This window comes from Octodon degus, unplaced genomic scaffold, assembly GCF_000260255.1.
Source record: "Octodon degus isolate 3935 unplaced genomic scaffold, OctDeg1.0 scaffold00001, whole genome shotgun sequence".
Taxonomy (NCBI): domain Eukaryota; kingdom Metazoa; phylum Chordata; class Mammalia; order Rodentia; family Octodontidae; genus Octodon; species Octodon degus.
This window is the reverse complement of record NW_004524577.1, coordinates 30,829,010-30,842,533: the sequence shown is the minus strand read 5'-3', so window position 1 is coordinate 30,842,533 and position 13,524 is coordinate 30,829,010. Positions and strand designations below refer to the sequence as shown.

At 39.9% G+C, this 13,524-nt stretch overlaps 1 protein-coding gene across 1 annotated transcript; it reads right to left on the bottom strand.

Annotated features, from left to right (window-relative positions):
• Positions 1-11,372: 11,372 nt before the first annotated feature.
• On the bottom strand, positions 11,373-12,070 carry LOC101582616 (ubiquitin-conjugating enzyme E2 L3). The gene has a single exon (XM_004623056.2). The coding sequence runs from the start codon at positions 12,035-12,037 to the stop codon at positions 11,573-11,575; it is 465 nt and encodes a 154-aa protein (XP_004623113.1). The 5' UTR covers positions 12,038-12,070; the 3' UTR covers positions 11,373-11,572.
• Between the last annotated feature and the right edge of the window lie 1,454 nt (positions 12,071-13,524).

Sequence of the window (13,524 nt, the reverse complement as noted above, 5' to 3'; positions counted from 1 at the left end):
AATGTATTGATTTCCTTTTGGATTAATGTTTGTTGTATATAATATATTATGAAATTTTGGTTTTTTGGACTCAATCTGTCACTCTGCTTTGAATGGGTTGAGAACATGCACATTGTGAGTTATTACTGAAGGTTATTGATGTGTATTCCTGTTGTGGCCTTATTTTCCTATTGCTGATTTTCTTTTTTCCTTTCTGCTTTACTAATTATGTTATCTAGTGTTTACTCCAGTAGAGTTTTTTACATTGTTGACTTTATTTTCTCTGTGTAAGATATCCTGGAGGAGTTTTTGGAGTGCTGGGTTGGGGGCCATAAATTTCCTGAGGTGCTCTTTGTCATGGAAAAATCTTACTTCTTTATCAATTTTGAATGGAAATTTTGTTGGGTACATAAGTCTGGGTTGGCAATTGTTTTCTTTTAGAATTTGAAATGCTTCACTCCAAACCTTCTTAGACTTTAAGGTTTGTGTTGAGAAGTCTGCTGTAAAGCAAATGCTTTTATCTTTAGAAGTGATTCATTGTTTTCTTTAATAGCTTTTAAGTTTCTGTCATTGTGTTGGATTTTGACTATGAAGTATCAGGGAGAAGTTCTTTTCCTATTGTGGCTAGTCTGGTTTCTACATGTCTTTTCATCTGTGAGATCAATTCTTTCTGCATACTTGAAAAAGTTTTTTTGTTAGCTATGTACAGGTTTTTAAAATGTCATTTTTGGTGTCTTCTGAGTTTTCATTAATTCCAGTTAACTTTATACTAGCATTCTTTGTGTAATTTAGCAGGTGTGTGTCATTTTCAATGTTCTTTTGTCTTTTTAAGGTATTTCTGAGGATATGGCCACCTATAGCAGCCTTATCTTCTAGTTCTAGTTCTGACATGCCCTCACATTGGTTATTTCTGCTGCCCATAGTTTCAGAATTTTGTAATTTCCCAGAAACCTATTGGCATTTTTTCATGGACACTAATTTTTTTTTGCCAAACTAGTCATTCATATTTTGTATAATTTTGTTCTGATTGCCTAGCTTTTTATTAGTGTCATAAGCTCACTGATCATTTTGATTATTAGTTATGTTATCTGCTTAGTTAAATCATCTTTGTGCTCACTGAATAGCTTTTTGATTTGGTTTTTGCCTTTTATCTTATCTTTTTCATGTAATTCGACTGTTTGACTTTTGATTTCCTTCCTATCAATGCCTCAGGGGTCAGCTTGGGAGAAATTGGGTGTTTCAGAAGCATTTCATTGCCTTGTTTCTTCTCTCTCTCTCTCTCTCTCTCTCTCTCTCTCTCTCTCTCTCTCTCTCTCTCCATGTGTGCTGAAGTTTGTGGGTCAATTATAGTGGAAAGACTTTATTGGTACGGAGATCTCTTCTGTTATCTGCTTTCCAAGGATGCAGCAGTCTTGGCATAGTTACTATATGTCTTTTGCTCTATTTCAAGCTCTAACCACCTCCGTTAATTCAGGGAGAGGAGCAGTACAGTGTACCCGGCCCAGTACTTTCTTTGTCTTTTGGACAACCACAGCATTGTTGATGACACAAAGATAAACAAGATTTGGAGTAAAATAAAATCCAATTTATAGCCCAAGAATAGAGTTAAAGTGGATATTGATATAGTATAAGAAAGAATAAAAGCTACCACTGTATTACACTTAGCAACAGAGATCTATAATTACAATATAGGGACAAAGACAAACCAAATATTGACATCTAGTATCTGCAGATTGCAATTGCTATGTAATCTTTAATAATAGAAAGGAATTCAACAATACTATCATAAATTAAAACTAAACATGTAAATATTTTAATTTTTTTAAAGAGACTAAAAACCAGTTTTTTGTTTGCTTGTTTGTTTTTGTATTTAGTACAGGGTCTACAGGGTCTCACTACACAGATTGGACTCATAGTGATCCTCCTGTTCTTATTTTTTAAAAATAATTTTATTGAGAAACAAATAGCGATGAGATAGTTTCAAAACTGATTAGTAGGACAGTTTCAATAATTAAATACATTGCATATTGTTGTCTTCTTAATGGTTATTCATGGTACAAGATGCGGACATGATATCCTGTCCACAAACACTATTAGAAAAAATCTTTCTATTCATTGAATTAAGAGAAAGTAGCTGTATATCTATCCTAACTATTTTGAATATACAAATACAAAATGATCCTTCATTTGTATTCCCTTTTTTTTTGTTTAGTATTGGCAGAGATGGGAATTCCATTGTCATTTAAATATTGTAGGTGTATGAATTCAGCAAAATATTCCAATATAGTCCAGTAGTCCATAATAATAGTGGATTAGATCCTCCTGTTTTCAGCCTCCCAGGCACTAGTATTACAAGCACGTGCCACCATGCCTGGTCTCAATCATGGTCTCAGTTTGCCCCAGGATCGGGGCCAGCACAGCAGGCTGGAGATCGAATCCCAGTCCCCACATCTGCCTAAGCAGGCGCTTTAATCCACTGAGATATCTGACAGGCCCTAAAACCAGTTTTGTGTAGTGAAATTCTGTATAGTTTCTAAATATGTAAATAATAAAATTTAGTGGCCCACTAGTAAAGATGGAAGGGGGAGGTGAAAATAAGAGAAGTAAAATTTGAAAAATAAAGGAAACAGAAATGAGAAAAAATGAGATAAATAACCTTACTGTGTAAAAAAAAATGGACAAAACAAGAGAAAAGTTCATGCAAGGAAAGGAAAAAAATACAGCACAATAAAGAAGGGGATGAGGATAAAAGCCCTGCCCCCAAACCCAATGGAGTAAAAGAGATTTGTGGTCTCATCTTCCCATTCCTCAGTGTTTTTGTTTTATTTTATTTTATTCTATTCTATTCTATTTGCGGTATTGGGGATTGAACTCAGGACCTTGCATTTGCCAGGCAAGTGCTTATTCTACTAAGCTATCTTTCCAACCCTCCTCAGTGTTTTTAAGTGAGTGATTTCTTTCAAGAGGGAGAGATAGACTCCATTAGATATGAAGAAGTGGGGTCAGTGAGATAGCTCAGTGGAACAAGCATTTGCCTGGCAAGCACATGCAAGGGCCTGAGTTCAATTCCTGGTCCCAGAAAAAAAAAAAAAAAAAAAAAAAAAAAAAGATGTGAAGAAGTGATAGTGAGTCAGCACTAGGACCTATTTTGTTGCCACACCCAAGTTTTTGTGTATGAATGTGGCTTTCTGGTCCACTTTTCCTGCTGGGTGTGGTTGGTCAATGGTTTCTACTGCAGTTATATTCCCTTCTCCTCCTTTCTTTACCAAGTTATTGCTTTCCAGGTGTCTTGATTCCAGGTCCTGAAGTGCTGTGATTTGCTAAGGTTTTTTTATTCCACCATTACTTACTTGCTCAAACTGGGCTCAAAATCATTATCTTTCTTTGCAGCCTTCCACATGTGGGAATTTCAGGCATCATGTACCACCCCTCTTGCTTAAAACTGTAGTTTTATGTTTTGCTCTGATAAGGCTTTCATTCCTGGCTACATTGCAATTACTTAGGGTTTTTTTTTAGTAGAGTCAGTACTGTACTCTTTCTGCCCTGAGATTCTAACTTCATTGGCTTTGGATGGAGCTTTTGGAAATGAGAATTTTAAAAAATGCTTCCTAGTGGCTCCAGATTTACTGATATCAGTTAGGACTTTATGGTGGGTGTACCACAAGTGTGGGTCATGTCCTGCAGAATCTGAGCCTTGTGCAAAAATGACACTGGCTCCCAAACGTTTACCCAAAGACAGAATTAGGAACATCCCCTTGGAGACCCACAGTAGCTGGGCTAAGGTGTTCATGCAGAATAGCTACTCAGCTGGAGCACATCCATACGTGCTAAACTTTTCCTCATGCAGATGGGGCATTTCCCTGTGTCAATGCACACCTCCTTCTCCTCATGGGTTCAGCCTCAGAGTCATGGCACATCTGACCAAGAAGTTAACCGTGTGCACAGTTTCCTGCTCAAAAATAAAGATGCTTGGGTTAGGGACACGTGTCAATTCTCAGTTGCTCTTGGGATGTAGTTTGAATTGTGTTCAAACACAGGGGTGCCTGAGAAGCGCTATTTATGAAGTCAGTGCAAGAGTTGTAGACTCTTTTGTCTAAGTTATTTTAATCAGTGCTTCAAATGTTTTCTGGCTTCCCTGATTACCAAATCTGTGCACTTGGGATGGAATTTATGCATAAGAGTACTCAGGTTGGCCTCATGTCTTTGCTCTAAGATTTTTTTTTAAAAGAAAGATGTGTACAGAAACTTCTGTCCTGGACTTTCTGAGAAGACAGACATAATGTACTTTTCCAGGATAATTTGCAAAGTCTTGACCCTTTAATAAGGGGACACTAACCCCTGCATGATCTGGCTGATAATTCTACAGACAGGGGTTTTCATTAATTGACATCTGCTGATAACCCATTATTATTATGGACTATTGGACTATATTGGGTTATTTTGCTGAATTCAAGCAACTACAATATTTGAATGGCAATGGAACATCCATCTCTGACAAAACAAAACAAAAAAGGGGGATATAAATGAAGGACCATTTGGTAGTGAAAAAATACATATCTGTATATACAAAATAGTTAGGATAGATATACAGCTACTTTCTCTTAGTTCAATAAGAAGAAAGATTTGTACAAATAGTGTTTAGACAAGATATCTTGTCTGCATCTTGTACTCTGAACAACTACTACAAAGTCAACAATATGTAATGTATTAATTACTTTAGCTGTCCTACTAACCTGTTTTGAAACTGTCTCATTGCAGTTTCTTTCTCATTAAAATTAATAAAAATAAAAAACAGACTTGGCCTCATGTCTTTGCTCTATGATTTTTTTTTTAAAGAAGGATGTGTACAGAAACTTCTGTCCTGGGCTTTCTGAGAAGACAGATATAATGTACTTTTCCAGGATAATTTGCAAAGTCTTGACCCTTTAATAAGGGGACACTAAGCCCTGCATGATCTGGCTGATAATTCTACAGACAGGGGTTTTCATTAATTGATATCAAGAACTGTGAAAGATCTGTGATTTTGCCCTCTAGTGAGTCATCAAATTAGCTTGCAGTGCTGGAGACTCCTAAGGAGAAATGGAGACTTTATCATTGATAACACTGATAACCAGATAGCCAGAATATTGGCAAATTCTGGTGTCAGTGTTACACAAAAGGGCCAGTGGGTTGCAATATAGGAGAGGGCCTCACTGCTCATAGAACCTTGATCTATCACACTTGGCAAAGCTCACTTGCCTTGTTCTCCTGAGGGTGCCACTGTCTTTGTCTTGCAAGGCTGCTCACTAAACAGAAGCCTTGAAAAGGCGATCAGGAATAAGGACAGCAGTGCTTCTCTAGTAAGACAAACCAGAAAGCTAGGCTCCCATGTAGGATGGTCTCCCTAATGTAAGTCAGAAGCAACATCAAGCACTCATGAAAGGATGGATAATGTTGAGCACTGAGGGATTCTGGGGACTTTAAATTTCCTATCTTCCATCTCTGAGGCAGTGAGTACACAGTTGTTCCCTCAGGTCAGTGGGCATTTGCTGGCAAACATCCTACAACTTCATGGCTCACATCAACTGTATATTAGCTCCCAATTCTGCAGCCTGGCTGAGTGGTCCTCCTAGGGTCTGGCAGACTCAGCTGATGTCAGTTGGATTCACCCCTGCATCAGCAGAAGATTCTGGTGGTTGTTGGACAGTCAGCCAGGACAGGGGCAACTAATTTCCTCTGCTGTCACCCAGAAGACTGTCTGAGGGCATCTACACATGCAGCCACTGGGTTCTAAGGAGCTGCAGGAGAGTAAGTTTCCCAGTGTGAGGACTTTTTAAGCCTCTGCATGTGTTTGCTAATGCCCTGTAATAAAAGCAGATCACATGGCCAAACTAAATTCATGAGTTGAGAAACATACTCTATTCCTTGAGGGACAGGAAAAGGGTGAATTCTTCCAAATGTCATTTATGTGGAATTTAAGGAAATCTGGGTCTATTAGTCATGTTTAACCATGTTCTCGTGAGTCTGAATCTTAGCATGGTACCAAATTTGTATTAGAATGATTTTTTTTTTTCTTTCTGGCTCAGGCTGCCTTAAGGGCGGGTCTGGTAATGCAAGTAGGGATCGAACCATGGTATCCTGCACCTGACTGCATTTGCATGAGCAGGAGCTTAAACAACTGAGCTAACTGGCAGGCCCTCCAAATCTGTATTAGGCAGAATTAAATCAGAAAAACAACCAAGAGGAGATCCATGTTTATCTATGTTTGTATCTGTATATTTATGTTTCTATATACCTATATCCACGTCTACCCATCTATCTACCATCTATTCATCCTTTATTATAAGCAATTGATCTATGTAAGGTGTGTCAGCAGAACTTCTTGATGACCTATGCTGACCAAACTCTCCTACAAATCCACAGGGCAAGTCCTTGGCACTAGATTATGGGCAGGCTGAAACTCACATGCTTGGGTCAAATGCTTCTATGCCCAGAAAACATTTCTTTTATATCTCAGCTCTCTCTGATGGACTTTGAGCAGATTTATCAGGTCTGTTCAAATAACTCAAGATAATCTTCCTTATTTAAAGTCAACTAATTAAAGACCCCAATTACATTTAAAAAGATACCTTTACTGCCACACTAGTGATAGGGTTTGCTGGCATAACTGAAGGCTGTAGTCCAGAAGTAGTATATCACACTGAGCCTGACTTTAGGGATAGGGGTGAGGAGACACATGAGCAAGTATTCTCAGTGTAGTCCTTCAGGGACTGCTGAGGGATAAACTAATTCAGAAGACTGGAAATTGTGTAATTTAATAATACTAACAATAATATGTAAATAGAACATGCAAATAATATGCAAATAGAATGCTTAATATGCAAATAGAATACTTCAAATGTGACCTAGGTAAAAAAGACTAAGGGATACTTGTAACATTCTGAGACACACTGAACCAGAAATAGAAAGGAAGAGGCCTTAAAAGTGATTAATTGATGACCTGCCTCTAAACACATAGAGATTTATCATTCATACATTCATTCATTGAGATAGGGTCTTGCAAAGTAGTTCAGGCTAGTCCTGATTTCACTTTGTAGCCCAGGCTGGTCTCAAACTTGCAGCAATCCTCCTGCTTCAACCACACCTCCCTCTTTCCCTTCTCCCCCTACCCCCCAGAATTACAAATATTTGCCAACACACTCAGCACTCAGAGATTTCTTTGTAAGGCTTGAAATTACAATTTTATGTTCCTTGCTTCTTCAGTTTTTCACCTGCAAATAAATGTTACTCCCAGCAATAGTTTTGTTTAAGATTTATAGATTGGAAGTTCTGCATCTCTATGCACATACATACACATATTCAACACACATACACATGTGCATTTATCCACAAAGAATTCTTGCAGAGTTCAGGCAGGCAGAATTTAAAGTAAGGGAAAACTCAAGCCAGTGATCCCAGTAGCTGGCATGGCTTCACATTGCTCTTTTTGGAAAAGATTCAAAACTGGGCACCCATTCAACTTTGGTTCAGAGTCAGAATTGGTACACTGAGATTCATTCCTTTTGGTGTTTTAGACAAGGTCTTGCTATGTAGTTCAGGCCAGCCTTGAACTTCCTGTGAAGCAAGGCTGGCCTCAAACTTGCCACAATCCAACATGCTTCCTTTCAGTCAATATCAGAAGTGATTATAAAATAAAATATGTACTTGAGGGACTTATGAAAGTGAGCAGCATGTTCCCTCTGAGAGGACAACGACAGATTTCTCTATGCCTTTTTTCAATTTTGAGGGAATGCAGGAAGCCTTTATGGAGGGCTTAGTGGACAGCGGGGCTCTGCAGGACTTGCAGAGATAAGCGAGCAGGGACTGCAGGAGGTTGATAGGGCCCTGACACCTGCAGTTTGGTTGAGGGCTGCTCTCACTGACCTGTAACATAGACGTTTCAAGAATTTCTACTGCTTTATTTTCAACCCTTCTTCAGAAAACAGTTGTAGTCAAGTCCATGTTATTGTGAGGACTTCACAGCAGATTTATTTGAGCATTTTAAAGGAAATTGATCACGAACACAGCTCTTCCTTTTTAGACTGTAAACTCCCAAAGTCAAATCTAAACAAATGGTAATGTGGGGATTTTTAGTGAAGCTATCCCAATATTTCTTCAGGGGACAGGAAAAGGGTTGAAGTCCTAAGAAAAAAATGTATCTTTAGGACAACCAAGTGGGCAGTTCTCACAGGGGCAGACTCTGGTCCTGCAGCATAGGGATAGTGAGAGAGGTCCCTCTGAAGGACAGATGGTACAGCCTGTTAGAAAGGCCCACATCTCTGTGATGTCCTGTGGTTAGGTGAATGCCCCTTGTCACACTGTGGAGCAGTACTATTTCACAGGCAGGAGCTTCTGGGTTGGTGAACTCTTGGAAATTCGAGTAGGTGCACAGGCTTGGGGTGACTTGCCCTCTGCCTCTGTTCTGTTGTGAGTAGTTTCACATTTGATCTTTGTGTTGTTGTGTTTACTGGTTTGTCACACAGGACACTACATATGTGAAGCTACTCAAAACTATGTGTTTGGTTTTTTCTTCCACCAAATCTAAGAGCTGAAGCAATTAGAATGTGTTTTGGTTGCTGTCTGAAAAAGTCCAGGAGAACTATTCAAAATGAGAGAAAATAGTGGTAAAAGAACCACCACTACAAGGCTTTAAAGTCTATGGCAGATCAACCAACTTGGGGCTGTTATTGGAAGGATTTCACACAATCATCATCTTTTTTTTTTTTTTTTTTTTTTGTGGAACTGGGGATTGAACTCAGGCCCTTGCACTTGCCAGGGAAGCACTTATTCCACTGAGCCATCTCCCCAGCCTCATCATCTCATTTTTTTGGAGGCTACATGTGTTAATGTGCTAGGAAAAGGCTGAAGTTATATTTCAATCTATTTATTTATTTAAAAATAATTTTAAAGAGAGTACAGAATAGTATTAAAACAGAAAAATTACAAATGATACATAATTTCACTTAACAAATAACATGAATTTCATACTATTTGTTGTAATGCATAATGTTGTCTTCCAACTAGCTGTTCATATTACCAGATACATGCATGCAAAATTAGAAAAAAGAAAAAAATAAGAAGTTAAGAAGAGAAAAAGGACAGATAATTGAAAAAAGGAGATGAAACAAATTAATCATTAATTGCTCCTTTCCATAGAATAGCAGAAGTCACAGTACAATTGTCCAAACCATCCTGCTAACATACATAGATAAATCCTTTTCCCTCACTACCTTTCCTGTTCTCCTGAACTCAGTAATTTTTTTGTTTTGAATAGGTTCATTCCCTTTTCCCAATATCTATTATACCCTTCAAATTTTATTTTATCTTTTAGGTTCTCACACTAATGAGACAATAAGATGTTTGCACATGCAGGTTTGATTTATTTCATTTAAGAATATGGTCTCTAGTTGCATCCATTCACCAATAAAAGCCTCCAATTGATGTTTTATTGCTGAATAATATTCCATTGTGTAAAAATACCTCTTCTTTTTATCTGTTCCTCAGTTGATGGGCATTTGGGTTGTTTGCAAGATTTAGCTATGAAAAATTGTGTTGCTATAAACATGGGTGCACATATATCACTGTGGTATAATGTTTTCAGTTCTTCTGGAAAAGTACCCAGGAGGGGAATAGCTTTTTAAGGTATCTCCACACTGATTTTCCCAAATTCAAAGACCCAGTCCAAAAAATGGGCACTTGAGATGAATATATACTTTTCAGATGAAGAAATAAAAATGGCAAATAAATAAATGAAAAAATGTTCAATACCATTGGTCATTTGATAAATGCAAATTAAATGACACAGATTCCATCTCACCCCAGAAAAAATGGCTAACATCAAAATGTTAGCCAATAACAAATGCTGGAGGGCTGAGTGGAAAAAGTAACCCTTCTCCACTGTTGGAGAGAGTGAAGACTGGTACAACCACCATGAAATCAGTTCACTATATTTAATCTGCCATTGATCAGGGGCTTAGTCTGTGGAATGCCAAATCTAATGCTTATCTCCCCACCCAGCCTCCTAACTCCTGAAGTGGCCAAAGGGCCACATTTTATAACTTATATATGCATAATGTTTATACATGACACCCATGTATACACACATTTGTTTCAGGCCATTGAAGATACCTGCTTCCTCTCCAGAATGCCAGCTATAATGTATCCAGTATCTTCTGGTTTGAGGCAAAGCCTGAGTGATGGGATTATTTGTTTGGTATGCCAGGCTCCCTGCAGTTGGTTGCAAAACTAGCCCAAGTGACCAAGAACAGTGATGATGACCTCAGGGATGATGGTCCAGGGAGGCACAGCAAAGATCTTCAGGTGCCACCAGCCTCATACATGAAGGTAAGAGGCCACCAATTTCTGGTCTATGTGTGTGTGAAGATCATACCCACCAATACTGTGCTTTCTCTGTCAGTGTGCCAGAGCCTGACCAGGTGACATCAACAGGGCCCATCAAATGTGTCAGTTATGGGTTCAGAGAACAAACAGTTCTTATTGGTCAGCTTATCTCAGCCTCTGATGATGTAATGTATTTATATGCCACAGAGCTTGAAATCCAGTCAAAGAAATCCAATGAATTAAGAGACTTGTTCCATCAGATAGGTAATCCAGACAACACTTCTACTATTGGATTTATGTAGTGCTTCTCCTTCAAAGAGTCAGATGTACTGTTAAAGTACTTCATTTTGGGGCACCCAGGAGGGACTGTTATCCACAGTGTTTTCCTGTAGGCTGAAGTGAAGCAAAGAGACTCTGCTGTCTGAAATCCCGGGAGGGCAACTGCAGCTCTGGGATGAGCATCTGGAGCTCTGCCTGTGTAATCAATACATAGTTGGTCCAGTGATGTTGTCTCTCAGGTGGCTTCATCATGACTGGTATTGGCAAATCAATGCATGGCCCCGGGTGCTGCCAGACCCTGCTGATCCGCCATGGTGTTTTTCCCCATGGAGCCACTTTGTAGACTCAGAATCTTCCTAACAGCGCTCTACATCAGTCACTTCAATCACTACAGGCAGGAGGACTGGATTTGTTTTGCCATTTTTGATCAGAAGTTGGGTTAAAATGTCAAACAGCCTGTTCTTTCTGAAGTGGCTGGATTAAAATCCCACAGAGACCATTGACAGGTGCCATCATTCTGACTTGAAAACGCTGAAAGCTCATACACAAAATAGGAGTGTGCGGAATAAATCACAAGGAAGTCAGGAAGTCAGGGTCCCCCAGAGAGCTCAGCACTGAGGTGAAAACTGTTCCTCATCTGAGTCAGCTCAGATATTTTATCTGATGATGATTGAACCCAGGGCCTTTGCATGAGCTCCATCTGCACCCCACTTTTTAAATTTTTTTTTTTTTTTTTTTTTTTTTTTTTTTTTTAGAATATCTGAAATTTTTAATCCTTTCTTTACAGGTTACTAGATCACTTTTGATTAAGAAAACTGTAGAAAGTTAGTAACTGCCACAAGTGAACGCCAAGTGGTGGCACGTGTCAATTTCCACAGAGTCCTGCTTTGCGGGATGTCTGAATGCACTGCGCGGGGTCTCTGCTCACACTTGCTGGAATCATTTGTGGCAGATTTTAGTCCACAGGTCGCTTTTCCCCATATTTCTTTGTAAACTCTTCAGCATTCTTACAGAATTTTTTACGGTCCTTAGAGTATTCTTCAGCTAGGTCAGCCCGGAGCGGGTGCTCAGGCTGGGGGTCATTCACCAGTGCTATGAGAGACTGGATTACTTGGTCGGTCTTGGTCGCTGGCTTCCAGTTCTCAGCACTAATTACCGGCAGGCAAACTTGCCCTTTTTCATCAATGTTTGGGTGATAGATCTTTGTTTTAAATGTGATCTTCGGTGGTTTGAATGGATACTCTGCTGGGAAGTTGATTTCAATTCTAAAGGCCCCCTTATCATATGGAGGGTTGTCAGGAACAATAAGCCCTTGCCAAGTCAATAAATTAGCTTCATCAACCTGGATGTTACGGAAGTTTTTCATTCCACATTTGCGGATCTCTTCAAGCTCCTTCATCAGCCTCCTGCTGGCCGCCATCTTGGATCTGGTGCTCCCACTTTTTAAATTTTGAGATAGGGTCTCACTCCTAAATATGCCTCAGTTGGGCTCAAAATTTCGATCTTTCTGCTTCAACCTTTCAGAGAGCTAGAATTACGGGGTGTGCCACAACATTCGGCTCAGCACAGATACTTTACAATTTTCTTGTTAAACACTTTGGTTATTTGTAAAGGTCATGTCTTTTCAATCTTGGGTAGAGGCTGTACACAGTGGATAAAAACAAAGCATTCTCTTTTTGGCTGGAGAGAGTCTGGAGACCTTAGAGATCCAGGCCGAGAGAAAAATCCAGGACAAATAATTCTGTTCTTTTGCACCACAGGGAGAGAGACTACATTTTTGATTTCAAAGAAAAGAAAGCACCTAAGATTTGCTCAGTTCAATGATATAATTAGTTGACTTTTTTTCCAGAGAGAGAGAGAGAGAGAGAGAGAGAGAGAGAGAGAGAGAGAGAGAGAGAGAGATTCCTCTTCAGCAGATTTTTGTATCCCTGAATTTGGATGATGACAGAATAAAATCAAGATCACTTGAAAAGGACTAATTATAACAGTGTCATCTCTGAATTGACACTAAGCAAGTGACAAAGGTGGAAACACCCTTGCAGCTTCAATATTTTCAGGTCTCTAAAATGGAGAAAGGGACAGATACATTTTTAGCACATAGCATGTTGACAGCCAGTGATTTTAAAATAAGTGCAGACTGCAAGCCCTGCTGCTCTCAGGATGTCTGGGGCAGACACTTCTCATCTACAGCCTTTGGCTTTCCTTAGAGCTATCCTGTATAAAACTGTGAAGGAAATCAAGCTTCTTGCTCTCGCTTTGCTGCAAGAATGCTTCCAGCATGCTGTGGACGTTATTCGGTCCCAGGAATCCATGCTCTTCCCCTGGCTCTGTTGTGCCCAGCAGGCACATCCCCCACTGCACAACTCTGCAGGGTCCCCTGCCTCCTCTCCTGGTCCCCCTACACAGATCTGCTTCCACTGCTTAGTGATGCTCATGCTTCTTCTCCTGGATTCTCCTGTCTCCAAGTCTCCAACGATGGACCACAGTGTCACCACTTCCCAAGGAGCAAGGTGGCAAGTTAACCTGGGGGAACTTCTGCTCGCGCGCGCGCACACACACACACACACACACACACACAGAGGGAGTTTCCACACTATGGAAGTTTTGGTGAGCAAGTAGCTTAGGGATGCCTCCAAACAGTGACATCTCTCTCTTGTGCTTTACAAACACTAGGCTCGTCCTCCCCACTTCTGTGGTTCCACGCTGCATCCACGGAGGGAGCCAGGAAGCAGTGCCACGGCCTGCTGCCTGCTGTGCTCTGTGAGTGCATCAGAGGGGACTGGACACAGTGCTGCTCCGGCCAGGCACTCACGGTTCCCTGCCTGCAGTGGGACTTCATGATCGCTAACTCCCTCCCTGAAAAGAAATCCCCTATTTTATTTTCAGTTTGTGAGATCACTAAACAAT